This window comes from Rattus norvegicus, chromosome 5 (assembly GCF_036323735.1).
Source record: "Rattus norvegicus strain BN/NHsdMcwi chromosome 5, GRCr8, whole genome shotgun sequence".
Classification (NCBI taxonomy): domain Eukaryota; kingdom Metazoa; phylum Chordata; class Mammalia; order Rodentia; family Muridae; genus Rattus; species Rattus norvegicus.
The window spans coordinates 155,043,507-155,071,286 of NC_086023.1; the positions used below are offsets into that span (position 1 = coordinate 155,043,507).

The 27,780-nt window shown below is 52.0% G+C and overlaps 2 protein-coding genes across 6 annotated transcripts in view; one reads left to right on the top strand and one right to left on the bottom strand.

Moving 5' to 3' along the window:
* Positions 1–18,465, top strand: part of Hspg2 (heparan sulfate proteoglycan 2) — a 101,154-nt gene extending 82,689 nt beyond the window's left edge. For 4 of the 5 annotated variants that reach the window (XM_039111301.2, XM_063287775.1, XM_063287774.1 and 1 more), the window contains 26 exons: positions 359–554; positions 751–930; positions 1,174–1,434; positions 3,000–3,204; positions 4,855–4,952; positions 5,398–5,664; positions 7,249–7,358; positions 7,525–7,672; positions 7,751–7,867; positions 8,833–8,944; positions 10,258–10,402; positions 10,484–10,583; positions 10,746–10,855; positions 10,971–11,079; positions 12,209–12,307; positions 12,604–12,825; positions 13,094–13,338; positions 13,650–13,821; positions 13,931–14,053; positions 14,147–14,203; positions 15,771–15,846; positions 15,946–16,024; positions 16,179–16,246; positions 16,386–16,469; positions 17,125–17,228; positions 17,341–18,465. In XM_039111301.2, coding sequence (XP_038967229.1) covers positions 359–554; positions 751–930; positions 1,174–1,434; positions 3,000–3,204; positions 4,855–4,952; positions 5,398–5,664; positions 7,249–7,358; positions 7,525–7,672; positions 7,751–7,867; positions 8,833–8,944; positions 10,258–10,402; positions 10,484–10,583; positions 10,746–10,855; positions 10,971–11,079; positions 12,209–12,307; positions 12,604–12,825; positions 13,094–13,338; positions 13,650–13,821; positions 13,931–14,053; positions 14,147–14,203; positions 15,771–15,846; positions 15,946–16,024; positions 16,179–16,246; positions 16,386–16,469; positions 17,125–17,228; positions 17,341–17,513 — 3,660 coding nt within the window. In that variant the 3' untranslated portion in view covers positions 17,514–18,465. Of the gene's footprint in view, positions 1–358; positions 555–750; positions 931–1,173; positions 1,435–2,999; positions 3,205–4,854; positions 4,953–5,397; positions 5,665–7,248; positions 7,359–7,524; positions 7,673–7,750; positions 7,868–8,244; positions 8,385–8,832; positions 8,945–10,257; positions 10,403–10,483; positions 10,584–10,745; positions 10,856–10,970; positions 11,080–12,208; positions 12,308–12,603; positions 12,826–13,093; positions 13,339–13,649; positions 13,822–13,930; positions 14,054–14,146; positions 14,204–15,770; positions 15,847–15,945; positions 16,025–16,178; positions 16,247–16,385; positions 16,470–17,124; positions 17,229–17,340 lie in introns of those variants that run through there. The other variant, XM_063287776.1, reaches the window with a different exon arrangement.
* Positions 18,466–18,665: 200 nt separating this feature from the next.
* Positions 18,666–27,246, bottom strand: Ldlrad2 (low density lipoprotein receptor class A domain containing 2). Its single transcript, XM_578500.8, has 5 exons — positions 26,932–27,246; positions 23,592–24,044; positions 21,804–21,935; positions 20,917–21,057; positions 18,666–19,932 (listed from the first exon to the last, which is right to left on the bottom strand). Exons 1-5 carry the CDS (start codon positions 27,008–27,010, stop codon positions 19,703–19,705), a joined length of 1,035 nt encoding a protein of 344 aa, XP_578500.2. The 5' UTR covers positions 27,011–27,246; the 3' UTR covers positions 18,666–19,702.
* Positions 27,247–27,780: the final 534 nt, after the last annotated feature.

Here is a 27,780-nt window from a genome sequence, read left to right on the forward strand (position 1 = left end):
GAGGTTGAGCCATCCAGCAGCACACAGAGGAGCTAGAAAGAAAGGCATCTGGGCGAGACGTAGCTCAGTTGGGAAAGGGCTTCCCTACCATGAACCAAATCCTGCCTGTACTTGAAGCATTCAGGGTGTGGAGGCAGGAGGTTCAGGAGATCACGATGATCATCAAGGGTAGAGTTCGAGGCCAGCCTGGGCTACATGAGACCACTGCTCAGAAAAAAAAGGAAAGAAAGAAAGAAAGAAAGAAAGAAAGAAAGAAAGAAAGAAAGAAAGAAAGAAAGAAATAATCATAATTCAAAGGAAGGGATTCATGTCCAGATTTTCTGCTGCGCACCCCCCAAATCTGACTTCCTTTTTTTAGATCGCATCGGTGAAGCCATCGGATGCAGGCACCTATGTGTGTCAAGCCCAGAATGCCCTAGGCACAGCACAAAAGCAGGTGGAGCTGATCGTCGACACTGGCACCGTAGCCCCAGGAGCTCCCCAGGTCCAGGTGGAAGAAGCCGAGCTGACCTTGGAGGCTGGACACACGGCCACTCTACACTGCTCAGCCACAGGTGGGGTGTGGTGGGAACCCACAGAAAGGCAGATCCGTGCTGCTCCGGTCCGGGGCTTGACTGCATCTTAAATCCCAGAAACATCCCCTGAGCCAGTCCCCGGAGGGACGGGTCACTTAGAACCTTTTCCTATTGCCCCTATACTTGATTGGTCCCTGGAACAACCTAGTGACCAGTGCCATCTTCAACCCCATAGGCAACCCCCCGCCCACCATCCACTGGTCCAAGCTGCGTGCCCCACTGCCCTGGCAACACCGGATAGAAGGCAACACACTGGTCATTCCCCGGGTGGCCCAGCAGGACTCAGGACAGTACATCTGTAACGCCACCAACTCTGCTGGGCACACTGAAGCTACTGTTGTCCTGCACGTGGAGAGTAAGGCTCCCAAACCCTCTTCTTGGACTTCAGTCAATGTTGCATGGAGGTCTATTTGCCCCTGTCATCCTCCTCCTTGGGCAGAACCCCAGGACCCCCATCCATTTAGAGAACTCCAGAGCCTGCCCCGGCTGCCACCATGTCCCCCCCCTCAACCCCTAAGTGCTTGATTGCACTACTCAGTTCCAGCTTCCTAATGTGACCTCTGCCCTTTCCCCCCCTGAACTCTTGTGTGTCCTTTAGGTCATCCTTATGCCACCATAATTCCAGAGCATACCTCAGTGCAGCCAGGGAAACTGGTTCAGCTGCAATGCCTGGCTCACGGCACACCCCCACTCACCTACCAGTGGAGCCGTGTGGGCGGCATTCTCCCTGAGAAGGCAGTTGCCAGGAACCAGCTGCTGCGCCTGGAGCCCGCGGGCCGGGCAGACTCTGGCCGCTACCGCTGCCAGGTCTCCAACAAGGTGGGCTCCGCTGAGGCCTTTGCTCAAGTGCTGGTCCAAGGTAAGCAACCGGAGTCTCCGTGGGTTGAAGATGGCACTGGTCACTAGGCCTTTGCTTGACTGGCACGTACACTTGGGGTAGAAAGGCCTCAGCCTGGGGCTGGGGATTTAGCTCAGTGGTAGAGTGCTTGCCTAGGAAGCGCAAGGCCCTGGGTTCGGTCCCCAGCTCCGAAAAAAAAGAACCAAAAAAAAAAAAAAAAGAAAAAAAGAAAGGCCTCAGCCTGTTTACCTGTCCTCAGCGGGAAGAGCATCCTTCTCTAAGGCCTGCGGCAGTTTCCGTATCCAAGAAACCCTCCCTCCATTCCTGTTCTCGGCTCCTTAGCTTTCAGTCTGCTCGCTACCTACTCTGTACTTACCAGGAAAGTTACGTCACCTGCCAGACAGGGAGGACACTCAATGTAGGGCCTGGGCCGCCCTGTCGCAGACCCCACCCCACCCCCAGCTTGTCTACCACAGGCCCAGAGAAAGTAAACACATGACTGAAACAGAGCAAGTGACAGGGCCGTCTCTCATGAGCCTGGGATCCCAGTGTATCTCTGACGACTCTGATGTCCCTGTGGCCTCCTGCAGAGCCACACGAGCCTTTGGGCAGGAAATTCTAGGATCACCGGAGCACCTAGCTCACTGGTCAGGAGCCTAGACTGTGGCCTCAGAGATAACTTCAGCTAAGCTGTCTTACCTTGAACCTCAGCGTTTCTTTCATTTTTAATATTTTATTTATTTAATGTACATGAGTACACTGCCGTTGTCTTCAGACACACCAGAATCCGTTACAGATGGTTGTGAGCCACCATGTGGTTGCTGGGATTTGAACTTAGGACCTCTGGAAGAGCAGTCAGTGCTCTTAACCACTGAGCCATCTCTCCAGCCCTTCTTTCATTTTTAAAGAGAAAAAAAAAAAAGATGTCCCCTTCCCAATCATTCTTGTCTTAAGCCACCCTCCCTGCCCAAGGATCCAGACTCTGAGACACAGAGCCCAGCCCCACAATGGCCCCTATGTGTGTCCAATGCCTGACTGAGTGAGCAAACAGGCGAGCGGTTCTATATTGAAAGGACTTTGTCGTCTGGCTGGAGAGGCCAGAAGAACATCCCTTGAATTACTGAGGTGAGGGTGTCCTGCTACCCAGCACGTGCGGGATATGACGTATCCACGTGTACAGAAGAACCGTCGGTGTCAGGCGTGACGGTGTCTATATGTCACAAGCTCATCAAGGTTGAGGGAGCACTTGAGCCTAAGAGTTCAGGACCAGCCTGGACAACAGATGAGAGCCCTCATCTCAAAATCCTATCGTAAAACCTCACGTGATTAGGCCGGGTTTGCGGCTCTGTAGGTGGAGAGCGTGTTTAACGTGCAAGTTCCATCCCCAGCACCACGTGGACTAGATGTGGGGACACCTGCCCGTAATCCCAGCATTCTGGCAGGAAAATCAAATGTTCAAAGTTCAAGGCCCTCCTTAGCTACACAGTGAGTCTGAAGAGAACCTGTGCTACAGGAGGCCCTGTAGCCCGATCAGTCAACGCTCAATCAATCCTTCCATGAATGAATGAATCTCACAATCTCCGTAGGCTCCTCTGGCGATGTCCCTGACACTTCCACCCCAGTAGGATCCACACCCACTGTGCAAGTCACTCCTCAGCAAGAGACCAAGAGCATAGGGGCCAGCGTTGAGTTCCACTGTGCGGTGCCCAATGAGCATGGCACCCACCTTCGTTGGCTCAAGGAGGGCGGTCAGCTGCCTCCTGGACACAGTGTGCAAGATGGAGTCCTCCGGTGAGTCCACTGTTGGGCAAGGACTAGTCTCAGCCTCTCTGCCCCCAACCTAAGGCTCACTGAGGCTCAGTCACTTTGTCTGCCTGTGGGGCCCACCTCAGAGCAGTGTCCTTGAGTGAGCTGCTGGTCCTCTTGATTTTCACAGCCATAGGTTATTGACATACTGTTGTCTTCAAAATGTCTAATGCTTTCCTTGCACCCCAAAGGCCGTCTGCTAGCGGTGGACGGTGTTCCTTCACTTCCTGTTTGGCTTGCTTTTTGGTATTAGATTCCTGAGACCAGGTCTCACTCTGTAGCTCAGGCTGGCTCGAAACTCACTGTGTAGATCAGAGTGGCCTCTTAACTAGCTGTGATCCTCCTGCCTCAGCCTCTCAGGTACTGGGATTACAGAGGTGAGCCGCTGTGTCCTTCTCTGCGTCCCTACTATTATTAAAGGCAAGCAAATAGCTCTGGGGTCAGAGATCTGCAGCTCAGTCCCTGTGAGACCTTGAGCCAGTGTGACAGTGAGCCTTAGAGCAGAAAAATCTGTCTGAGATGGGCGTGGTCGCCCGGCCTGGTGGCCAGGCCTGTAATAGGGAGGCTGAGGAGGAGCATTCTGAGTTCAAGGCTACAGCGTGAGTTAAGGCCAGCCTGCACAGCATAACTGAGAGCATGTTTCAGAATGAAGAGTGAAAATCGAAAGAAAAAGTAGCTTAGTGGTAAAGCACTGGCCTGTTGTGGTGAGGCCTAACGTTCAATTACACAGATAGACAATAGGTAGGAAGATAGATAGATAGATAGATAGATAGATAGATAGATAGATAGATAGATAGATAGATGGTAGATAGGTAGATAGATGAATGGATGGATAGATAGTCGAGATAGATAGGTAGATAGATAGAGATAGATAGATAGATAGATAGATAGATAGATAGATAGATATAGATAGATAGATAGATAGTAGATAGTAGATAGGTAGATAGATGGTAGATAGGTAGATAGATGAATGGATAGATAGATAGTCGAGATAGATAGGTAGATAGATAGAGATAGATAGATAGATAGATAGATAGATAGATAGAAGCAGATAGAGAGGTAGGTAGGTAGATAGATATAGGTAGGTAGGTAGGTAGATAGATAGATAGATAGATAGATAGATAGATAGATAGATAGAGAGAGAGAGATAGGTAGATAGGTAGGTAGGTAGGTAGGTAGGTAGATGTGTAGATAGATAGATAGATAGATAGATAGATAGATGGATGGATGGATGGATGGATGGATAGAGTGAGTGAGTGAGTGGGTGAGTGAGTGGGTGGGTGGGTGGGTGAGTGAGTATGAGTGGTGTGGTACATCATCCTGCCCACCTGCATCCTGGTCTCTGATGCTGGCCCTGGAGCTGGTCTATCTCATGTTCGTGTCTGCATGTCTACATGTGTGTCTGTATGTGTGCAGGCACATACACATGTACTCGTGTGTAGATCAGAGGGCAATTTACAAGAGTCAGTTCTCCTCTTCCACCATGTGGAACCCAGGGTTAAGCTCAGGTCATCTGGCTGTGGGACAAGAGCCTTTATCCACTGAGCCATAGCTCATCAGCCCCACGTTCTGTTTTAGCTTGCACAGTTGTAAAACTGTTGGCTTCACTTCTGACAGTACCTTCTTTCTTCTCAGAATCCAGAACTTAGACCAGAGCTGCCAAGGGACATATATTTGTCAGGCCCATGGGCCTTGGGGACAAGCCCAGGCTACTGCCCAGCTAATTGTTCAAGGTAGGAGGTGGCTTCAGGCCTCTGCAAAGAGCAGGGCCAGAGATGAGAAAGAAAAGGGGTGATACGGAGGGCCTGCCCCTGCTCCTCAGGAAGCCCCATAAACGTGCACGGTAAAGAGAATTACTTCCCTTGCTCTCACCTTGCATGGAGTAAAGGCCATTACCAGTATTTCAAGGAAGGGGAGAAGGGAACCGGGTGCATGAATGGGTGCTCAGTAGAGCAGTAAAGGGTGAATTAGTAGCTACTTGGGTGCGTGAGTGAACACAGACTTAACAAGGGATGCATGAGTGACCACATGAAAAGCAAGCCAAGAGATGTCAAGAGTGGTAGTGCTCCAAGCCATCCCAGACTTGACCTCACCCTGGCCTGGTTCACCACCCCCACCCTCCCTCCCTACCACCCCTCCCCTCCCTCAGCCTGGCTCACCACTCCGCCCCTCCCCCAGCCTTGCCCTCAGTGCTTATCAACGTCCGCACGTCGGTGCACTCCGTGGTAGTCGGCCACTCTGTCGAGTTTGAGTGTCTGGCCCTGGGTGACCCTAAGCCTCAGGTGACGTGGAGCAAAGTCGGAGGGCGCCTGCGGTCTGGCATCGTGCAAAGCGGAAGTGTCATCAGGATTGCCCACGTGGAGCTGGCTGATGCAGGACAGTACCGCTGTGCCGCTACCAACGCTGCTGGCACCACCCAGTCCCACGTGCTGCTGCTGGTACAAGGTAGAGACAGTGAGGGACTATGGAAGGGACCTGGGAGGGACAGGGCCCTGCAGGGCTGTCAGCTCCATGGTGCTGTATCACTCCTGTGCTTTCCTGGGGACCTCCTTGTGTCCTTATTTAAGGGATAGCTCTCCCAGCAAATGAATGGATGTGAGTGTTTGTCCGAGCAGGCTGCAGGCCAAGGGCTATCAAGAGGAAAAAGTAGGCCTGGTGTGGTGGTGCATGCCTTTAATCCCAGCACTCTGGGGAGGCAGAGGCAGGTGGATCCCTGGGCTCACTGACTCCAGAGGCAGAGGCAGGCCAATCTCTGAATTTGAGGCCAGCCTGGTCCACATATTGTGTTCTAGGGCAGAGGTGCATAGTGAGACCCTTTCGACAAAAATAAAAATAAGGGGTTGGGGGCTGGGGATTTAGCTCAGTGGTAGAGCGCTTGCCTAGCAAGCGCAAGGCCCTGGGTTCGGTCCTCAACTCCAAAAAAATAAAATAAAATAAATAAATAAAAATAAAAATAAAAAAGAGGAGGAGGAGCAAGAGGAGGAGGGGGAGGAGGAGAAGGAGGACGGGGAAAGGTAGCCCTTACTCAGATGGAGGAGACCCATACCCTAGTCTGATGGCAGAGTTTATGGAAACGGAGGACACGATACCAAGAGTGTCGGTGCACACTTGCCATTCCAGCACTCAGGAGACAGAGGAAGAAAGATCCTGGGTTTGAGGCCAGCCTAGGCTACATAATAAGACACCATCTCAAAATAAATAAATCAACATACAACCTATTATTCAGCACCTCCAGGGTGAAGGCAGGAGGATGTATAAGTTTAAGGCCACCCTGTGCTACAGACACAGAGAAGGTAGAGACCAGCCTGGGTTGTGAGAGACCCGGCTTCCTTTTTGTTAAAAAAAGGGGGGGGGGAGGTGGAGATAGCATAAAGGCACTTGTTACCAAGCTCCAGGACCCACATAGTAAGAGGAGAGAACTGACTCCTTCAGGTTGTCCTCTGACTTCCACACACATATCATTGGCACGTGGACACACAGAGACACATGAACAGATAAACATAATTTTTTTAAAGATTTATTTATTTATTTACTTAAGGTATACGAGTACACTGTAGCTGTCTTCAGACACACCAGATCTCACTACAGATGGTTGTGAGCCACCATGTGGTTGCTGGGAATTGAACTCAGGACCTCTGGAAGAGCAGTCGGAGCTCTTAACCGCTGAGCCATCTCTCCAGCCCCATAATTTTTAAATAAATAAGTAAATAGACATCGTGGGGAGGAAAAACAGTGTAGGCACACGGTAGACACGAACCTGTCTTCTTTAAAGGCAATTCCTTTTACTCCAAACTCTGAGACTTGCTTTGTCCCGCTCACTTAAAGTGCCCCATTACCCACTTCTGAGGTCCCGGTTGTACAGTGCCTGACCCCTCTGTCCAACCAGGAGTGAACAATCACAGCCCCTTCATTCATACAGTGAGCACAGTGCCTGTCTCTCCCAGAGTCGAATGAAGACTAGAAAAAAAATAAGGTGGCGTGAAGTTGGTGGAAGCCATCATCACATGATGGCTCTGTCTGTCTCTTCAGCCTTGCCCCAGATCTCAACTCCCCCAGAGGTCCGAGTGCCTGCCGGTTCTGCAGCTGTCTTTCCCTGCATGGCCTCAGGCTACCCGACGCCTGCCATCACTTGGAGCAAGGTAAGTGCTGGGCAGGTGCCAGCCGACATTCCTCCAGGCCAGGACGAGCTCTGAGCCAGCTCAGTGCCAGGTGTCCTGGCCAGGAGTGAATGTCCAACTTGAAGACAGGCCTGGGGCAAGGTAGGGGCATGAGCCAGGGCCAGGCCTTAAATACCAATGTTTGTAGGTGGATGGTGACCTACCACCCGACAGCCGCCTGGAGAACAACATGCTGATGCTACCATCAGTTCGCCCCGAGGATGCTGGTACCTACGTGTGCACTGCCACCAACAGGCAGGGCAAGGTCAAAGCCTTTGCCTATCTGCAGGTGCCAGGTAGGACAACTCCAGCCCTAATTGGCAGCACACGCCAACTCGCCCACGGGGGTTTCTCTGACAGTCTTCTCTCTGCAGAGCGAGTGGTGCCCTACTTCACCCAGACACCCTACTCCTTCCTGCCCCTTCCCACCATCAAAGACGCCTACAGGAAGTTTGAGATCAAGATCACCTTCCGGCCAGACTCTGCAGATGGTGAGCAGGCCCCTCATGGGTCTGGGAGGCTGGCCTGGGGTCGGGTGGGGGCCTGTCTCTTGGATCTGTCATCACAGTATGAACCCCGACAGAAGCTCCTGTCCTGTCCAGAGCCTCACTGGGTTTCTCTTGCTTCCTTGCTTTTTCCCATTCTTCTGTGGCATTCTGGTCTCCACCTGCTTTTGCTGCATGGGTGCTTTGATGCCCAACCCTTCCTGGTCCATCTTCCTGACCTGTTCAAAGTCCTTTTTAATCTGATGGATCTCATTCATTCTCTCTCTCTCTCTCTCTCTCTCTCTCTCTCTCTCTCTCTCTCTCTCTGTCTCTCTCTCTCTCTCATCTCTTCATCTTGCTGGTCTCTGACTTTCACTGTCCAGGTCTCCTTCTCTATTCAGGTGAGTTTCTGCCTCCCTCTCCTCCTTTAGGCACACCCCAAGGATGCATGACCCAAAAGTCAGGTTCTACCTTGGAGCTCTTAGCATGGCTCTTCTTGGGCCACTAAATCTCTGATTGGGAGGCCCCTGGCCACGTGCCAGAGTGAGGTATCAAAGAATGGAAAGGCTCAAGACCATGGTCCTCAACTTGTGGGGTCCCTTTCACGGGGGTCAACTAAGACTATTTACATTATGATTACGACAGACATTTACATTATGATTCATGATAGTAGCAAAATTCCAGTTATGAAGTAGCAACAGAGGGTTGGGGATTTAGCTTAGTGGTAGAGCACTTGCCTAGTAAGCGCAAGGCCCTGGGTTCGGTCCCCAGCTCCGGGAAAAAAAAAAAAAAGAAGTAGTAACAGAAATAATTTTATGGTTGGGGGAGTCATCACAATGTGGAACCACGTTAGGGGGTCACACCATTAGAAAGGTTGAAGGCTGGTGTAAGAGCTTAAGTGAAAGTGACGGAGGGCTAGTGGCTGGAAGGGGTGGCGGTGGGGAAGCTGCTGACATTACTATGCCCTCCAGGGATGCTGCTGTACAACGGGCAGAAGCACACCCCAGGGAGCCCCACCAACCTAGCCAACAGGCAACCAGATTTCATCTCCTTTGGCCTCGTGGGCGGAAGGCCTGAGTTCCGGTGAGATCTCTTCCCCCGTGTCTTGAGGGAGAGATGGGCTGGGGATTGGACACAGGGTTTAGTTGGCCATGGCCTGTGTTAGGCTGAGTTACATTATCGTGATGCTAGAGGAGTGGCTGCTGTCACTGCTGATGACCACTTGGTCTACTGGAGTAGGTATCATATCCCAGGCAGGCAGGGGAGAGAGCCTCCAAAGATTTAGAACTACTGTAGGCCAGCACTCATCAATCCATCCATCCATTCATCCACATGTCCATCTGTCTATCCATTTACCCACCCATCCACCCATTCATCTAGCCACCCATCCATCTATCCATCCATTCATCCATCCAACTATCCACCCATTCATCTAGCCACCCATCCATCTATCCATCCATTCATCCATCCAACTATCCACCCACTTGCCTATCCATCTACTCATCCACCCATCTACCAATACATCCATCCATCCACCCATCCATCCACCCCATCCATCCATCCATCCATCCATCCATCCATCCATCTATCCATCCACCCACCCACCCATCCATCTATTCATGCATCCATCCATCCATCCATCCATCCATCCATCCATCCATCCATCCATCTACCCACTCATCCACCCATCTACTCACCCACCTACCCATCCACCCACCCATCCATCCACCCATCCATCCACCCATCCATCCACCCATCCACCCACCCATCCATCCACCCACCCACCTACCCATCCACCACCCACCCATCCATCCGTCCATCCACCGACCCATTTACCTATACATCTACTCATCCACCCTCTATCATCATCCGTCTATCCCACCCAAGCATCCACCTACCCATTCACCCATTCACATAACCATCATCAACTCATCTTTCCACTCACCCATTTATTCATTCACCCTTCCACCAGTCATTCATCCATCTAATAATTACTTGCTTGACTCTTGCCATGTGCCAGGCACTGGTAGGAACTGGTAGGAACAGGTCTGAACAACAGGTCAGATTGTGCCCTATGGGAGTAGCCACTCTAGTTGGAAAATCGAGGTCATCTTGAGGTCATCTCAGAGGCAAATGCAGTGAGGTCAGGTGCTAGGCTTCAGGACCTCAGAGCAGATCATTCTTCCAGCCCCCTCTGGAGATGCTCCAGGGAAAGGTGGTGAGGGAAAAGCTTTTGGAAGCGGTGGTAATTGTGGGGGTTGGGAGGGGGAGGGGATCAAGGACAGTAACAAGGAATTATGATACCTTCCTTCCCCTGGATCCTATTGCCCAGCCTGGGCCTGTCTGAAGACATGCTTACAAACACTCTTTTGCCCCTGCCCCATCCCATGGAGCAGATTTGATGCAGGCTCTGGCATGGCCACTATCCGCCATCCTACACCTCTGGCCCTAGGCCAGTTCCACACTGTGACCCTCCTACGAAGCCTCACTCAAGGATCTATGATTGTGGGCAATTTGGCCCCTGTCAACGGGACCTCCCAGGTGAGACCCAGCCTGTCCCCATTCCCAGCTCTCAGCCTGTACCCACGTCAATAGCTGGACCTGACTTACCCACCTCCACAGGGCAAGTTCCAAGGGTTAGACCTGAATGAGGAACTGTATCTGGGTGGCTATCCTGACTACCGTGCCATCCCCAAGGCTGGGCTGAGTAGCGGCTTTGTAGGTGAGTCTTCCTCCCCCCCCACCCCCCGCCGCCGCCCCAGCTAAACTTGCCTGGCTGATTGTAGAGCCCCAGGAGCACTGTAGATGTCCACTGCTACTGGTCATCTTCCCGTGCCCTCCAGATGCTCATCCTGCCTCCCCCAACCCTGCCCCCCCATGCCAGGCTGTGTACGTGAGCTGCGCATCCAAGGCGAGGAGATTGTATTCCATGACGTCAACCTCACAACACATGGCATCTCCCACTGCCCTACTTGCCAGGACCGACCCTGCCAGGTGCCTCTTTCTGTACCAGCCCCTGGCTGCCCTGGCTGCCCTGGCTTGCCCATCTAGGGATGAGGAGGGGGAAGGCTGTGGTCTCCTTGGCTTGATGTCTGGGGCTGCTTTGCAGAATGGGGGCCAGTGCCATGATTCTGAGAGCAGCAGTTACACGTGTGTCTGCCCTGCTGGCTTCACCGGCAGCCGCTGTGAGCATTCGCAAGCCCTGCACTGCCACCCAGGTGAGCCCCGGACACTAGTTCTTCATTCCTCCTCCAAGAGAACTTAAGACCCATCCCATGATGGTGACTAGCCTCTACTACCTCTCCATGACATGAGTCAGGCACCCATGTCCTGCACTCTTCCCCCTGGTACAGCCGTGTGTATGTGTGTGTGTGTGTGTGTATGCATAGCCATTGAACCCAGGGTCTTGCACATGCTAGACAAATGTTCTGCCACTTGGCCACGGCCTTGACTGTTGCCCCCACCCCAACCCCACCCCCAGTCTTATTATTACAAGCTAGGCAATATAATCTATAATCCTAGGACTTGGGTGTCTGAGACACGGTTAACATGAGTTCCAGGTGAGCCTGGGCTACAAAGACTCAGAGAAACTGATGTTTGCATTCCCAAGGCCTTGGCTTCCACCCCAGCACCTCATAAACTAGGTGTGCTGGAGCACGTCTGTAGTCCCAGCACTTAGAAATGAGGTCAGGCAGGAGGTCAGAAGTTCAAGGTCTTCAAGGAGTGAGTTTGAGGCCAGCCTGGATGACTGGAGGCCTCGTTTCAAAAAGCGAACAAGGTCCGGGCATGGTAGCTCACACCTTTAATCCCTTAACTCTGGAGGCTCCCTGTGAGTGGCTCTCTGTGAGTTCAAGGCCAGCCTGCTCCACAAAATGAGTTCCAGGAAAGCCAAGTTGTCACACAGAGAAACTCCGTCTTAAAAAAAAAAAAAACAACAAAAACAAACAAAGAAACAAAACAGCAAACAAACAAAAAAAACCATACTGAGTGGTAGCACTTACAAGTAATACCAGCACTCAGAAAGCACAGGCAGAAGGATCGTGTATCAGTTCAAAACCAGACTGAGCTGCTGCCTTCCACATTAGCCAGCGCTACAAAGCCAGACTGCTTAAAAAAGCAAAAACAAACACAGGTACAGTCACCCCTGCCACAGCTGTCCTGGCGCTTCTCCCCTGGCAAGATCCTTCTGATTACCCTCCTCCCACTCACTTTGGACCTCATCCCCGGCAGTCCTCCCAGGCTGGCCTGACCCTGAGAGCCAAGGTCCCCCGGAGGTGAGAGGCAGTGGTTAAGCATGAGACTGTCCTCTGCTGACATATTTCTTGTGCCTCTTCACTGTGCCTGCAGAGGCCTGTGGGCCCGATGCCACCTGTGTGAACCGGCCAGATGGTCGAGGCTATAACTGTCGCTGTCACCTGGGCCGCTCCGGAATGAGGTGTGAAGAAGGTGAGTGTTCTTTGTGGTGCCTGGGAACATTGTACAAGGCACACTGAGGCTATAGCAAGTCCTGTCAGTAGTGAAATTAATCTAGACAAAGATGATGTTAAAATCCACTGGACACTCTCCTGGAAGCCTGAGTCCCTTCCCTGGGGTTCTCCAAGAGGACTTCTGTTTCCCAGGGATCCTCAACCTGATGGGCAGGGCTGGTCCTGAGACTCTGCCAGGGCAGGGTGATGGTGGAGGCCCTTCCCAGAACTCTGCTATCCCCGAGGCTCCTGGCTAAGCTCTGGCTACTACTGCAGGTGTGACGGTGACCACCCCATCGATGTCTGGTGCTGGCTCCTACCTGGTACTACCCGCTCTCACCAATACGCACCACGAGCTACGCCTGGATGTAGAGTTCAAGCCACTGGAACCCGATGGGATCTTACTGTTCAGTGGGGGCAAGAGTGGGCCTGTGGAAGACTTTGTGTCCCTAGCGATGGTTGGTGGCCACCTGGAGTTCCGCTATGAGTTAGGATCAGGTAAGCCCTAGATGCCATGTGTGACTGAAACTCTGGGTGTCATCTTCTGCACTATCCTTGGGTCACTATGGAGACAAGAGGAGGTAAGTTCAGGAACCAGACCTTTCAGGTCTGTCCTTGAACACATCTCTGTGACTTTAAGGCCACCCTCTAACCACAAAGTCCTCAGAGATTCCTTGAAGCTATGAGAAGTGCCCGGTTAATCATATCCTGGAGCGAGGTAGTGTCAGGATCCTCTGTGACCCAGTGCTACAAATGGTCTCCTCAGGTCTGGCTGTTCTGCGGAGCCTCGAGCCACTGGCCTTAGGACGCTGGCACCGAGTGTCTGCAGAGCGCCTGAACAAGGATGGCAGCCTGCAGGTGGATGGAGGGCGCCCTGTGCTACGCTCTTCGCCAGGGAAGAGCCAGGGCCTCAACCTGCACACCCTACTCTACCTGGGTGGTGTGGAGCCCTCTGTACAGCTGTCCCCAGCCACCAACATGAGTGCTCACTTCCGTGGCTGTGTGGGTGAGGTGAGGAGTGGCCCCCGAGAGGAACAGTGGGAGGGAAGGGGTCCATGTGGGACCACCCGCCACTCCCAGGGCAACTGGAATCATACATTTTCTGATGGGGCAGTTTCGCCAAAACGGGCATAATAGTAACCGCTTTAAAGTCACATTGATGACTGGCTACACGGGACTCAGCATCAAGGCCTCCCTTCCACACTCAGGGCTCCATGTCACTTTTTGTGCCCCTGCCTGACTTCTCTCTATCACATGCTCACTCTGCTGGCACATCCGGGCTTCCACACCCCCCTAGTCCCTTGGTGCCCTTGTGCCCACAGGTGTCTGTGAACGGTAAGCGGTTGGACCTCACCTACAGCTTCTTGGGCAGCCGGGGTGTGGGGCAGTGCTATGACAGCTCCCCGTGCGAGCGCCAGCCCTGCCGGAATGGCGCCACGTGCATGCCTGCAGGCGAATATGAGTTCCAGTGCCTTTGTCAAGATGGCTTCAAAGGTACCAGGGCCAGCCCAGCCAGGGCACAGCAGGGCATGGGACTAGCAGCCCAAGGGTCAGACGGTAACTCAAACCCTGCCCGCCCACCCATCTCTACCTTGGCTTACAGGAGACCTTTGTGAGCATGAGGAGAACCCTTGCCAGCTCCAAGAACCTTGTCTGAATGGTGGCACCTGCCGGGGTACCCGTTGCCTCTGTCTCCCTGGCTTCTCTGGTCCACGCTGCCAACAAGGTACCTGGTAGTTGTGTTGTGCCTTCCTCTGGGGCCAGAGCCAGTTCCTGTCTAGTTCTGTGTCCACCAACTAGAGCCCATCCTTCCCCACAGGCGCTGGATATGGCGTAGTGGAGTCAGACTGGCACCCTGAAGGCAGTGGAGGCAATGGTATGTATCCCTGTGGGCAGCTGGGCAGATGGAGGCCTCGGCTTCTCCTTGGTCTTGGACTCTCAGCCCCATTTCCTCCACCTAGTTATACCTCAGCTTGGGTCCTCAAGGGAAACAAAATCATGAGAAGGACCCATATGGGGACAGACAGGCAGGAACAAAGGGACAGAACCACGTGTGGCTTATTGGCAAGGTGGCCTTGGGCAAGCCTTTGAACCACTGTGATATCAGTTCCCTTCGGTCAGCAAGCATCTAATGTGTACCTATTTGAATAATTTAGGATTCGAATTCTCTGGAATTCCACATATTTAAAAGTAAAAATCTGCAACAGGGCTGGAGAGATGGCTCAGCGGTTAAGGGTGCCTGAGGCTCCTGCAGACACCTGAGCTCAGTTCCCACACCTGCATCAGGCAGCCCATAACCGCCTATGACTCCAGAACTTGGGGATCTGAAAATCTCTAATAACCTCCACAAGACTGATGTGCACATGCGCATGCACACACAAGGAGACACCCACACAGACACACACACACAGAGACACACACACACAGAGACACACACATAGACACAGAGAGACACACATACACACAGAGAGACACAGAGAGAGATACACACATACATGCACAGACATAGACACATAAACTTGGGAGGCAGAAGCAGGCGGAGCTCTGAGTTTCAGGCTAGCCTGGTCTACAGAGTCAGTTGCAGGGCAGTCAGGGCTACACAAAGAAACCATGTCACAAAAGCTATAAACAAATAGATAAATAAATAATGATAAAGAAATAAGAATATATAAATCCTTTAAAAATTCTTATTTTATGTGTATGCACGTCTTGCCTGCATTCGTGTCTGTGTGGGCATGCCTGGTGCCTCTGTGGGTGTCAGGAACTGAACCCAAGTTCTCTAGAGCAAGTGCTCTTCCACTGGGCCATCTCTCCAGTCCACAAACTAAAAAGTAAAATTAAAAAAAAAATGGCAGAGTGTTTAAAAGTGCGCATTACCCTTTCAGAGGACCCAGGCTCAGTTCGCAGCAGGCACATGGTAACTAGCCTGTAACCCTGGTGCCGGGGAATCGCATGCCCTCTCTGACTTCTGTAGGCACCAGGTACACGTGTAGTGCACAGACACGCTGGCAAAGCAGTCATCAACAGAAAATCAAATACATCCCGAGTGGTGGGAGGAAGAGAAGGAAAGGGAAGTGCAGCAAGCCCCTCCCCCACCCCCTTTTTAAGTAAAAATGTGTGAAATGAGATGGCTTAGCAGGTAAAAAGCGCTTGCTGTGTACACCTGATGACCTGAGTTTAATCACTGAAACCCACTCTGGAAGGAGAAAGATGACCCCCACATCCCCACATATACATACATACACACACACACACACACACACACACACACACACACACACACACACAAAGAGCATGCCCCCACTCACATGCACATCATCTACACACCACAAGGATGATTAGCTATGAGTAACAACACAATGCACTTTGAGATTCACACTCCCTGTCTCTCACACTCCCTGTCTCTCACACTCTCTGTCTCTCACACTCCCTGTCTCCCACAGATGCCCCTGGGCAATACGGAGCCTACTTTCACGACAATGGCTTCCTAGCCCTCCCTGGCAACAGCTTCTCTAGGAGGTAAGATGGGTGTTAGTTGACTCTCTGGGCCCAGCAGAGTTAGCAGGGCTCTGAGACACAGACTTCCCCCACCCACTGCTTCCTGCTCCCTCTTCCTAGCCTGCCTGAAGTACCTGAGACCATCGAATTCGAGGTTCGGACCAGCACAGCCAATGGCCTCTTGCTCTGGCAGGGTGTGGTAAGTGGACATCCTCCTGGGGGTCCTGGGGCTTCTGGGGTTGGAAACGGACCTCCTGGTCAGGGCAGTGTAGAGAGAGGAAGGTTGAGGCCGCAGCCCTCAGGGTCTCAGCACTCCAGTGTGGGACCTTGGACACCCCATGTTTCCTTGGCAGGTGAAAGAGTCCAGCCGCAGCAAAGACTTCATTAGCCTTGGACTACAGGATGGCCATCTTGTCTTCAAGTGAGTGCCAGCACCTCCAGCCCCCTCTTCCAACTCTGGCTTCTCCTGTGGGAAGCTGCAGGTCCAGGTGCCCCAGCACACCCTAGTATCCTCTGTATCTTCATCTCACCCCAAAACCTTTATGGATCTGTTACTCCAGCTACCAACTGGGCAGTGGGGAAGCCCGCCTTGTCTCTGAAGACCCCATCAATGACGGCGAGTGGCATCGAGTGACGGCACTGCGGTAAGGAGTCCAGCCAGGCACCAGGGGAAGGGACCAGAGGTGGGATAGCATCAGGAGCACATACCTCCCCTCCCCCCAGGCTTGGGGCAAGGCAGAGGCTTTGAGATCTGAGGGACAGAATAAGTAACTCATGTGGGAAGACACCTTGCTAGCAAGCAGAGCCCCTGGCTATTCAGAGCTCTACCAGTATCCAGGTCGTGGTTCACACTTGTGATCCCCAGCCTTTGGGAGGTGGAGGCAAGAAGGTTCTGAGTTTGAACCGAGCCTTGGCTTCTTCTTCTTTTTTTTTTTTTTTAAGATTTATTCATTTATTATATATTAGAGTACACTGTAGCTGTCTTCAGACACACCAGAAGAGGGTATCGGATCTCTTTACAGATGGTTGTGAGCCACCATGTGGTTGCTGGGAATTGAACTCAGGACCTCTGGAATAGTAGTTGGGTGCTCTTAACCACTGAGCCATCTCTCCAGCCCCCAGCCTTGGCTTCTTAAAGAGGGGAAACCTGAGGATAGGCCTCAGAAGGTGGCTATGTGTGGCCAGTAGGAGAATAGAGAAGTGAGAGCAAGCAGGGGCCAGACTTGCCTATTGGGAGTCTCAGTGACAAGGGGAGGATGGGAATTCAGGGCAAGGGACCTGACCCTGTCACACCGGCAGAGAGGGCCAGAGAGGCTCCATCCAAGTAGACGGTGAGGAGCTGGTCATCGGCCGGTCCCCGGGTCCTAATGTGGCCGTCAACACCAAGGACATCATCTATATTGGTGAGTGCCCGGCAGGCGGTCGGGGAGGGGATGGCAGCTTTCAGGGCTACAGCCTGGCTTCCTGGTCTCTCAGTTCCACCAATGACCTACAATGATCCTCTTCCTGCCACAGGTGGTGCCCCAGATGTGGCCACACTGACCAGGGGCAAGTTCTCCTCTGGGATCACAGGCTGTCTCAAGAATCTGGTGCTGCACTCAGCCCGGCCTGGAGCCCCACCCCCACAGCCCCTGGACCTGCAGCATCGTGCCCAGGCAGGGGCCAACACACGTCCTTGCCCCTCATAGGCAGCTGCCTGCCTCCCACGGACTCCTGGGCAGCACCCAGCCTGACAGTGCCGAGTATATTATTATTAATATTATTATGACTTTTTATAAGAGACTGAGGCAGTGCCACGCTTTGCTGCTACCACCCTGGGCTGGACTGGAGGGTGGGCGTGCCAGCTCCCACACACGCGTGGGCAGAGCCCCGAGGCTGGTGGGCAGGACAAGGGGACTGGAAGAGGTTTCCTCAGAAGGCTCCTGGGACTTGGAGTCAGGCATCGCGGCCGGTAGGGCTCAGAACCGTTCCCACTCCCTTCCCTGCTTCAGAATCTGGGCTGGGCTGCTCACTTCAGCAGTTCATGTGGCCAGTCCTCATTGCTGTGAGCGCCAACCTCGGTTATCACCCCATACCTCGCTGTCAAACTGAATGAGGGGGGTGTGGCGATGGCCCGAGCCACTGTTCTGGGAGCAGAAGGCAGCTCACCCCATCCCCCAAACCCCACTGGCCACATAACATCCCAGCCTCCTCCACACCCACCTAGCCAGAGGTTTCCAGTCCCTGGCAGTCTCCCCTCCCACCCAGCCCTCCTCCACCTGCATTCCCCCACCCCCACCCCACACATACACAGCCCAGGGCCCTGCCCTCAGGAGCTGCAAGGGAGACCAACTCTTTCCCAGAACTGCTAGGCAGAGCCCAGCTATGAGGTCCCACCATACCAGGCCACACTCCCCACTCTTCTGGAGGTGAAGGCCCAGGGCGTGGGGGAGCAGGAATCAGGAACACCAGTGGCTTGGTGGGGACAGCTGAGATGTCAGCTTGGGAAGGTGAGGAAGAATGATGATAGCCCTGCCCATCTGGGAGCCTGAGGAGCCCAAGTAAGGGGTCAGCAGGCCCAGACTCTGGCTCTTGGGTCCTGGGGGAACCCCCTGTGGTCTTTATCTGATTTTTTTTCTTAATAAACGGTGCTATCCCTGCTAGAGGTCTCCTGTCTCAATGACAAGGGATTCACTCAGTACTGGTGGGGGAACGGTAAGGCAGGGGAGTGTTTCTGAGATCTGGAAGAGAGAAGGCCCCAGTTCCTACCCTAGACACCCTTCCCCCATCCAGTACAATGACCCACCTCTACCCATAGGACCTGTGTTCTCTCTGTCATGCCTCAGAAGCAGATGGACAGATTACCTTCCCACGAATCAAGCTTTATTGAATCACAAATAAATTTACATAACCTACATCAATATCACTCATAGATGCTAAGTCGATATTGTTTTGATAAGTCACGTCAATATCATTGGCTACGACTTCCCTCGCAGACATGGCCCTTGGCAGTCTCAGATCCTCTCCTTCCAATCCTAGTGACTAGTGGTAATTCTCAGACGTTTCGGGACGCTTCTCGCTGCCTCGTGTATCTCTGGGTATATAGGCATGTGCTGTATTACAAAGCGACTACAGAAGGTTTGAAGAGGCCCCAGTGAAGGCAGTGGCTGAGATGCAGAGAGGCCCCACTGCAGTTAAGAGTTTAACGGCCCAGTTAGCATTGCCAACCACCACAGAGCTGGGTCCTAGGAGTTTGCAGCTCAAACAAGACAAGCAGGGGATCCTGCTGCACTGAGAGCCCCATATCTGTCCTAAATGTGTCACCCTTCCATCCAGGACACCAGCCTCTGGTGGCCACTGTAGCCTGCATTAGGTGTCCTTCCTTGTATCTGATCCAGGGCATTCAGTGGCCTGATGTATTTTTAGGTCTCTGGTCTTTCATTTTTCTTTTTGTTTTTCCCACCATATTGTGTACCTACTACCGAGGAACCCAGAAAAGACTAGGGTGTTGGCTCCCCTGGAACTAGAATAATAGACAGTTGTGAGCTGCCATGTGGGTGCTGAGAGCTGAATCTGGGTCCTTGGAGGAGCGGCCAGTATTCTTAAGCACTTGCCATCTCTCCTGGTTTGGTTTGGTTGGGGATTTTTTTGTTTTTGTTTTTGTTTTTTTGTGACAGGGTTTCTCTTTGTTGTCATGGCTGTCCTAGAACTCGATATGTAGACCAGGCTTGCCTGATCCTTCTGCTTTCTGCAGCCTTTACCTCATTTGGGAAACAGGACATGGCCCATTTCTCAGAGAGGCAGACTGACGTTCAAAGAACTGAGTGACCTCTTCCAAGTCAGCTAGCTAACAGAGCTTAAAACCCAGGCCTGTCAGACCCCAGATAACTACAGCCCCCTAACGATGATCTCCCTGGTTCTGGAAGGCCGGCCAGCTCAGCCACAGACCTCCAGGAGCCACCCGGCCAGGGCATTGGTGACAAACATTACAAGCTGCACAACACCTGAGGCGAAGCCTGTGGGCATCTGGGTGCCAGGCCAGCCAACCCAGGCAGCAGCAGCACCAAAGAAGGCCAGTGCAGGTCAGCAGTATCGAGGAGGCCAGAGCTACCCACCAGAGCCAGGGACCTGTGGGAAGAATGAGAATCCAGTCAGCATCTACTGGGCCTAGTGTCCTGTTACCATGTAGATGAGACCGGTGTGTGTGTGTGTGTGTGTGTGTGTGTGTGTGTGTGTGTGAGAGAGAGAGAGAGAGAGAGAGAGAGAGAGAGAGGAGAACGACCACGGCATAATTTATAGTTGAATGAAGGCATGTATACCACAGCATATACGTGGAAGACAGGGCAAATTCATGGAGTCTGTTCTCTCCCTCCTTTACCTGGGTAACATCGAAGTCAGGCTACCTAGTTCACTCTGCAAGTGCCTTTACCAACCAAGCTTTCCTGTCAGCCCCAACCCCATCTCCCTTTTTGCAGTTCTTACTGTGTGTCATGTGTCTGTCTGGGGTGTGCTTGTGTGTGGGTTGTTTATTTGTTTTGTTCGTTGAGACAGGTTTTCTCTGTGTAGCCCTGGCCGTCCTGGAACTCACTCTGTAGACCAAGCTGGCCTCAAACTAGGCAATCCACCGGTCCCTGCTTCTGGAGTGCCGGGGTTAAAGGTGTGCACCACCGCTGCCCAGCTTGTGTTTTTATACATGTTCTCATGTGTGTACATATACATGTGTGACTTTGATTGTGGAGGCTGACATCAGGAAGCCTTTTAAAAAAAAAAAGATTTGGTTTACTTTTAATTATGTGTATGTGTGGGCATGTGCGTGGGAGTACAGGTGTCCTCGGACACCAGAGGCATCAGATCCCTGTGGGGCTGGGGTTACAAGTAGTTGTAAGCTACCCAACTTGGGTCTTAACAACCAAATTCAAATCCTCTGCAAAAGTAGTATGAACCCAAGGCTTGTCTGTTGGGCTAGACTGACTTCCCCAGTGCTGGGGTTACAGCTCACCCCACAGAGCCTGGCTTTTTACAAAGGTGGTGGGACCCAAGCATTTTCCTGACTGACCCAGGTGGGACTTTGGTAGAAGAATGTAAGGGGATTTTCCGCCAAGTGCCATCTACCTTCCAACACTTCTTGTGTGACAGGCGCCAGACCTGCCGGAGAAGTCTGCTTAGCTGCAGAACCAAGAGCCACGAGGAGAGTCAGAGGCTTGGAACTGTCATTTTCCATTGTCGTGGTCTCCTTGGGCATCAGAGAGGGACCTGTGAGCAGTAACAGCACACTGAGAGCTTTAGGGGACACTGCAGTGTCCTTTACTCCCCAAGAGGGTTCTCTGTGCTCCTCACTACTGGAAGGGAAATGAGGGATAAAGAGTGGATAAAACGGGGTTGGGGATTTAGCTCAGCGGTAGAGCACTTGCCTAGCAAGCGCAAGGCCCTGGGTTCGGTCCCCAGCTCTGAAAAAAAGAAAAAAAAAAAAAAGAGTGGATAAAACATCTGGCTAAGGTCACACTGCCGGAAGTGAGGTCCTGCCTACCCAGCAGGCTGGTAAGTGGAGCTGCTGCTTCTCAAGACGTGGGACAGAGCAGTCTGGAGTGAGCAGTCTCTGAGCAGTGTGTCGCCCTGAGCAGAACACTTAACTGTAGTACTTGCAGGTGAGTGGTCTGCCAGGTTAGCTGTGATGACCCCGCACCCCACCCAGAACAGAACCAAGGAGTCATGAAGTCTGTTATTCTGATCAGTTAACTATTGTTTCTCAAGCATCTGCCATAACCCAGAGGTTGCCATAGGGATTGGAAATGAATACAGGTCCTCGGGTCCTGTGGAGCATCTCTTCCAAGGTCTCAGGGCACAGGCCGGGCTGGACCCTCCTCCGCTGCACTGGCTCTCATACTCTCGCTCTCTAAAATGAGCATTGCTGTGGTCACGCTCCCTCCTGCTGCGTGTCACCTCCCTACCCAGGCCTCTGTCCTGTTCAAATGGGGTCCAAGTGATTCCCTATCACTGACCTCCGCAGCTGGCTGGGGGACGGGAGTCCTGGTCACTGCCATCACCACAGTTGTCCATGTTCCAGTTATCACAGAGTAGGCTCCAGGGCACACATCTACCATTCCGACAGCGGAAGTAGATGCCACAAGGACCTGGGGTAGAAAAGGGAAGCCGGGAGTAAGGATCCTAGACTAGATCCTATGACGGTGTGGTCCCATGGTGAGAGAATTGGGGAGAAGGACAAGGCTGCTTGCTGTCAGCATGTTCACGGAATGTGGATGGTTCTTGCCTGGAGAGGTGACAGTACAATCTTTAGGGCAGTCAACACAGTGACGACACAGTTGTGGTGCTGGTGGCCATGGTGGCTTAGTGGCCAACACTGAATTCATAAAATAGGTAGCCCAGGATGTCCTTGAACTTGTTGTGCTGATGATCCCTGACCGCTGGTCCTATCCCCTCTGCCTCCCTGCTGCTGTGATGGCAGGTGTGAGCCACTATGTCCAATTTATGCAATGCTGGGGACCAACTCAGGGCCTTCTTTGAGCTAGGCAAGCCACACCCCAACACTTCTAATTTAGTATTTTTAAGTTATTTCTTTATTTCAAGACAGGGTCTGGGCTGGAGAGATGACTCAGTGGTTAAGAACACTGACTGCTCTTCCAGAGGTCCTGAGTTCAAACCCCAGCAACCACATAGTGGCTCACAACCATCTGTAATGAGATCTGATGCCCTCTTCTGGTGTATAGGTGTACATGCAGGCAGAATGCTGTATACATAATAAATCTTTTTTTTTTTTTTCTTTTTTTCTGAGCTGGGGACCGAACCCAGGGCCTTGCGCTTGCTAGGCAACCGCTCTACCACTGAGCTAAATCCCCAACCCCATAATAAATCTTTAAAAAAGGAAAAGAGGGGGTTGGGGATTTAGCTCAGCGGTAGAGCGCTTGCCTAGGAAGCGCAAGGCCCTGGGTTCGGTCCCCAGCTCCAGAAAAAAAGAACCAAAAAAAAAAAAAAAAAAAAAAAAAAGAGGGGTTGGGGAGGGGTTGGGGATTTAGCTCAGTGGTAGAGCGCTTGCCTAGCAAGCGCAAGGCCCTGGGTTCATCCCCAGCTCCAAAAAAAAAAGAAAAGAAAAAAAAAAAAAAGGAAAGAGAAGAAACAGAACCAAGGGGCTGGAAAGATGGCTCAGCGGTTAAGAGCATTAGAGCATCAGAGGTCCTGAGTTCAAGTCCCAGCAATCACAGGGTGGCTCACAACCATCTGTAATGAGATCCAATGGCCTCTTCTGGTGTGTCTGAGGACAGCTACGGTGTACTCAGATAAATAAATAAATCTTTAAAAAAAAAGAAAGAAAGAAAGAGAGAAAGAAAGAGAGAGAGCGAGAGATAGAACCAAGAAACAAATCTGAAAATGCTGTCAACAGAGTTGCAGAGAGGCCTGGGGTGAGCTGGCAGCCAGAGAGGGCCCAGAGAGGACCCCGCCTTGCCTAAGTGAGTTTTAGGGGAGAGTCCTAAGCTGAGGCCTTCTGCGAACCTGACAGGTTGGCCCAGGAGAGAATAGCGAGTGTGTGAGGGGTATGTACCAGCCTGGGTTCAATGGTGAGGTATGGGTAAAGTTTGAGTGTGAACAGGTGTCCTGTGTGAACCTCGTCCAAGTGTACCTTGAGAGAAGGAGGCAGGATTTGTAGATCTAGTTCATTCCTCACTGGTCCCCCAACCATGTCCCCATCACCCACTGTTTCCCAATATTCCCCTTTCCTGTCCTCTCCTGCTCTATCCCTCCTCGCCTCCCCCTAGTCATTAGCCCCAACCCACCCAGGCGGAAAGAGGTGACCTCGCCCAAAAAGTCCACCCGGGGTTGGCGGCCCCTGGTGACCAGGCGCAAGCCAAGCCAGGGCCCTGAGGACATGAATGGGGCTGGGATGGTCAGGCCACAGATCGGGGGTCCCAGGGCCCGGGGCGCCTCCTGCGGGCCGTCGTAGAATTGCAAGTAGGAGCCCGGTGCGCACGGGTCGCGGGAGGATGCTTTGGCGGTTGGTGTGGCCACAGTGGTCTGGGTGGCTGCGGTAGTCCGGGTGGCCGAGGACAGGCTGTAAACCAGAAAGAAGCGAAACTGGAAGCGCATCCTGTCTTCAGGGGCCGCAGCGCGCAGCCACAGCGTGCAGTCAGTGTCTGGAGTCACGAAGTAGAACTTGCGCGAAGTCGAGTGCGAGCGCAGCTGCAGCCCGTCCCCCTGCCACGTCTGTCCGCACAGGTCCGTCAGATCCGCTGCGGGAAGAGTGCAGGGACCGGGTCATGCCGGATCACCCTGCCATCCCGGACCCGCCCTCTCTGGGTGATCCAGGAAGTCGCGCATCCTCTATAAGCCTCATCGGCAAAACAAGGATAAATTTTAGTGAGCACATTATGACTTCAAAGTCGCAATTCCTAACTTTAAATCTCTGGACTTCAGCTCCTAGGGTGGCATCAGCCTGTAAAAACCAATATTCTGGAGGACAGGAAGAAGCATGATAACTCAAGGCCTGGGTTATAAATCCAGTCCATGTCTCAAAAGGGAACACTATAATAAAATAATCAGGCCTGGCTATGCTTACGTTTAATCCCTGGACCTGGGAGGCAGAGGCATACGGCTCTCTGTGAATTCAAGGCCAGCTCTGGTCTTTAGAGTGGATTCCAGGACTGCCAGGACTACAAAATGAGACTCTGTCTCAAAAATGTCAGAAGTGGGAGGGACAGGGACAGAGATAGACAGAGAGAGAGAGGGAGAGAAATATAAAGTAAATAAGGTTTTCAGGTGTTGCATACCTCTGGTCCCAACATGGGGGGGGGGATTGGGGGAGAGGGGGGAGGGGGAAGGCAGGAGGATTAGGCCACTCTCAGCTACACTGCAAGTTCAAGGCCAGTCGGGGAATGATGATGTACACTCAGTGTTATTTCCGAGGCAGCTGCAGAATCCGCAGACCGCTTTAAGATCAGATAATTCCCCAAGGATTACTGTGTTCACTACAGGAAGGAGGAACAGAAACAGACAAAGGGTCAGATGTAGCGAGCAGAAGAACAAATGTCTCCTGTCAAATTGGGTCTTGTGGTCAAGATAAAAAACAAATGTTACTTTCCCAAGTATTTTGTAAGCTGGGATTGCAACAAAAATCTCCTGGACATTTAAGCTTCCCACTCTGCTCAGAATGTAATGAATTACTAAAGTGTCAGCCGCCTCCCCTACCTCTGACTTATAAAAGACCTATAAGGAGAGGTCTGCTGGGAGTTTCTAAGGAATAGTTATCCTTTAAGGAAAGGGGGTGGGGCTGGAGAGATGGCTCAGCCGTTAAGAGCATTCACGGCTCTTCCAGAGGTCCTGGGTTCAATTCCCAGCAACCACATGGTGGCTCACAACCATCTGTGATGGGATCTGGTGCCCTCTTCTGGTGTGTCTGAAGACAGCAAGACAGCTACAGTGTACTCATTTAAAAAGGGGGAGGGGGGCTGTTGGTGGTGGCCCATGCCTTTAATCCCAGCACTGGGGAGGCAGAAGAGTCAGATCTCTATGGGGTCACCCTGGTTTCAATTCTAGGATGGGACAGTCAAGACTATATAAAGAAACCCTGTCTTGCAAAACGAACAGGGCTGGAGAGATGGCTCAGTGGTTAAGAGCACTGACTGTTCTTCTAGAGGTCCTGAGTTCAATTCCCAGCAATTACATGGTGGCTCACAGGTGTGTCTGAAGACAGCGACAGTGAACCCACATACATGAGGTAAATAAATCTTTTAAAAAAGAAAAGAAAAGAAAAACAAACAAAAAGAAAAGTATAGTGACACACACATTTAATTTCAGAACTCAGAAGACAGAGGCAGGAGGATCTCCCAAAGTTTGAGACCATCTACACTGCATATCAAGGCCTTAATCACTCAACATATAAACAATAGTAGATGGTGATGCTGCTGGTGATGATGATGGTGATGATGGTGGTGATGATGACGACAGCCAAGCAGGAGTAACTGGGGGACAGTCCTATAATCCCACCTAAAAAAGATTAAAAAACACAAGGCCTGCCTGAGCTGTAGCGTGTGTTGAAGGCCAGCCTTTTTAATGTTTTTAATTTAATTTTTTTCAAGACAGGGTTTCTTTGTGTAGCCTTGACTGTCTTGGAAGTCACTCTGTAGACCAGGTTGGCCTGGAAAATCAGAGATCTGCCTGCCTCTGCCTCTGAGATCAAAGGTGCACACTACCACCGCCAAGCTGGTGCTTTCTCTTAAAGACTGAGCAGGCAGGGGATGTGGCTCAGAGACAGAGTGTGCATCTGACCCGTGTGAGACTGCAGGTACAGCATCCAGTATTGTAAAAATAAAAGGTGAGAAGCTCCTTTTCCTGCCAGCTTCTAACAGTCTTGACACAGAGGGTGACAGACGCCAGGAGCCGCAGCAGCCTTCTTGCAAGGATGGGGTTATGACACGATTTAACTGCAGGAGTAACCATCCCTGGAATCACTTTTGGCTATCGTTAAAGGTAAAATAAATAAAGTCCTAGATTTCACAAACACTATTTACTTTGATATCTGTTCCATTTGTTTGCTCCTCGTTTGAGATGGAAATTCATGTCCTTCTGGCTGGCCTCAAACTTGCAGAGATCCCCTGCCTAAGAGTCCTGAGGAATGAGGGGGCATGGGCCACCACTCCCCAACTCTAAGTTTTGTTTTTAAATGGTGCTGGGAATAGAACCAAGGGCCTTACACATCTTACGAAAATGATCAGGTTGGGGATTTAGCTCAGTGGTAGAGCGCTTGCCTAGCAAGCGCAAGGTCCTGGGTTCGGTCCCCAGCTCAAAAAAACAAAAAAAACTTTAGAAAAAAAAAAAAAAAGAAAGAAAATTCTCTAACACTGAGCTGCACCCTTGGCCTGTTGAATACAGGAGAAAACAGCAGAGTGGAAGCAATGATATCAGAGGTGGAATGTAGGAATGCCTAATGCAAACTGTCTGCACACAGCCCCAGACCCAAGGGCTACCCCGCCCACCCCCAGTTCCCTTCCTCTGACTCTCTTGGTTCTCCAGCCTTCTAGAAGGGGTTGGAATAGATTCAAGAATACTAATGTGTGCTACCTGGAAAGAGCCTGGGAACCAGGGTCTCAGGTGTGCCCTTTCCAGCACCTTCCTACTCACCGGTCCCTAAGGCAGACACGGTCAAGGCAGTAGTGCCCAGCAGGAGCAGCCTTTGGGGCAGCAGCCGAAGAAAAGCCATCCTGGATCTGTGTCCAGCAGGGGGCAGACCTGCGCAACCTCCTTCGGGGTCTTTGCGGAGACAGGGGCGCGGGCCCTGACAGCTCCAGGAAGCGAACAGGGCACAAGCGGGCAGAGAGGCTCCTCAGGTCTCCACACTGTGTTCTGGGCTCACCCTCTCAGGTCTTCCTCCTTTGAATCAGAATTGCGTCTAAGGGTTACCATGGAGATTTGGGGCCCTAAGCTGGAGAAGACCAGGATGTCTGCTCATCCTCTGCCAGACAGGAAGCAGGAGACTCAGATTCAGCTTAGCTGCAGGGAGGCCTAGAAGGGAGGCCTCTGCTCTCCATGGACCGCTGCTTTCCTAGAAAGATGAGGAGACCGAGCTTGAGAGAGGCCCAGGATACCAAAGGAACCTCTCTGAGGACCTAAAGAAGCAGTAAGGGATGGCATATGACACCGGGAGTTGTTTCAGTTCCTAACCAAGGGTTCCGGACCCGGGGTCTTTGCATTCACAGTGGTCAAGGGCCCATAGCTGCCTATGACTAGCTATGTTAGGTTATCCCATCTTGACTCACATTTAACCTCTTCAGATTGCCCTTGTCCAACCGCTTCTAAACTTGACCGAGCTCCCAACCAATAACTCAATCATATCTCTCTGAATGTATCTTCTCGTGATTGATTTTCATGTGGAGGTGGTTTGAATATGGTTGGCCTATGGAAAGCGGCACTATTAGGAAGGTGTGGCCTTGTGGAAAGAAACATGTCACTGTGTAGGCTGGGAAACTCTGA

Coding starts and splice junctions, on each gene's coding strand:
- Ldlrad2 (XM_578500.8), bottom strand. CDS start 27,010: ATGGCTTTTCTTCGGCTGCTGCCCCAAAGGCTGCTCCTGCTGGGCACT. Junction 24,045..26,931: donor CGTGTCTGCCTTAGGGACCG/GTGAGTAGGAAG, acceptor CTCTTCCCGCAG/CGGATCTGACGGACCTGTGC. Junction 21,936..23,591: donor GGTCACCTCTTTCCGCCTGG/GTGGGTTGGGGC, acceptor TTTCTACCCCAG/GTCCTTGTGGCATCTACTTC.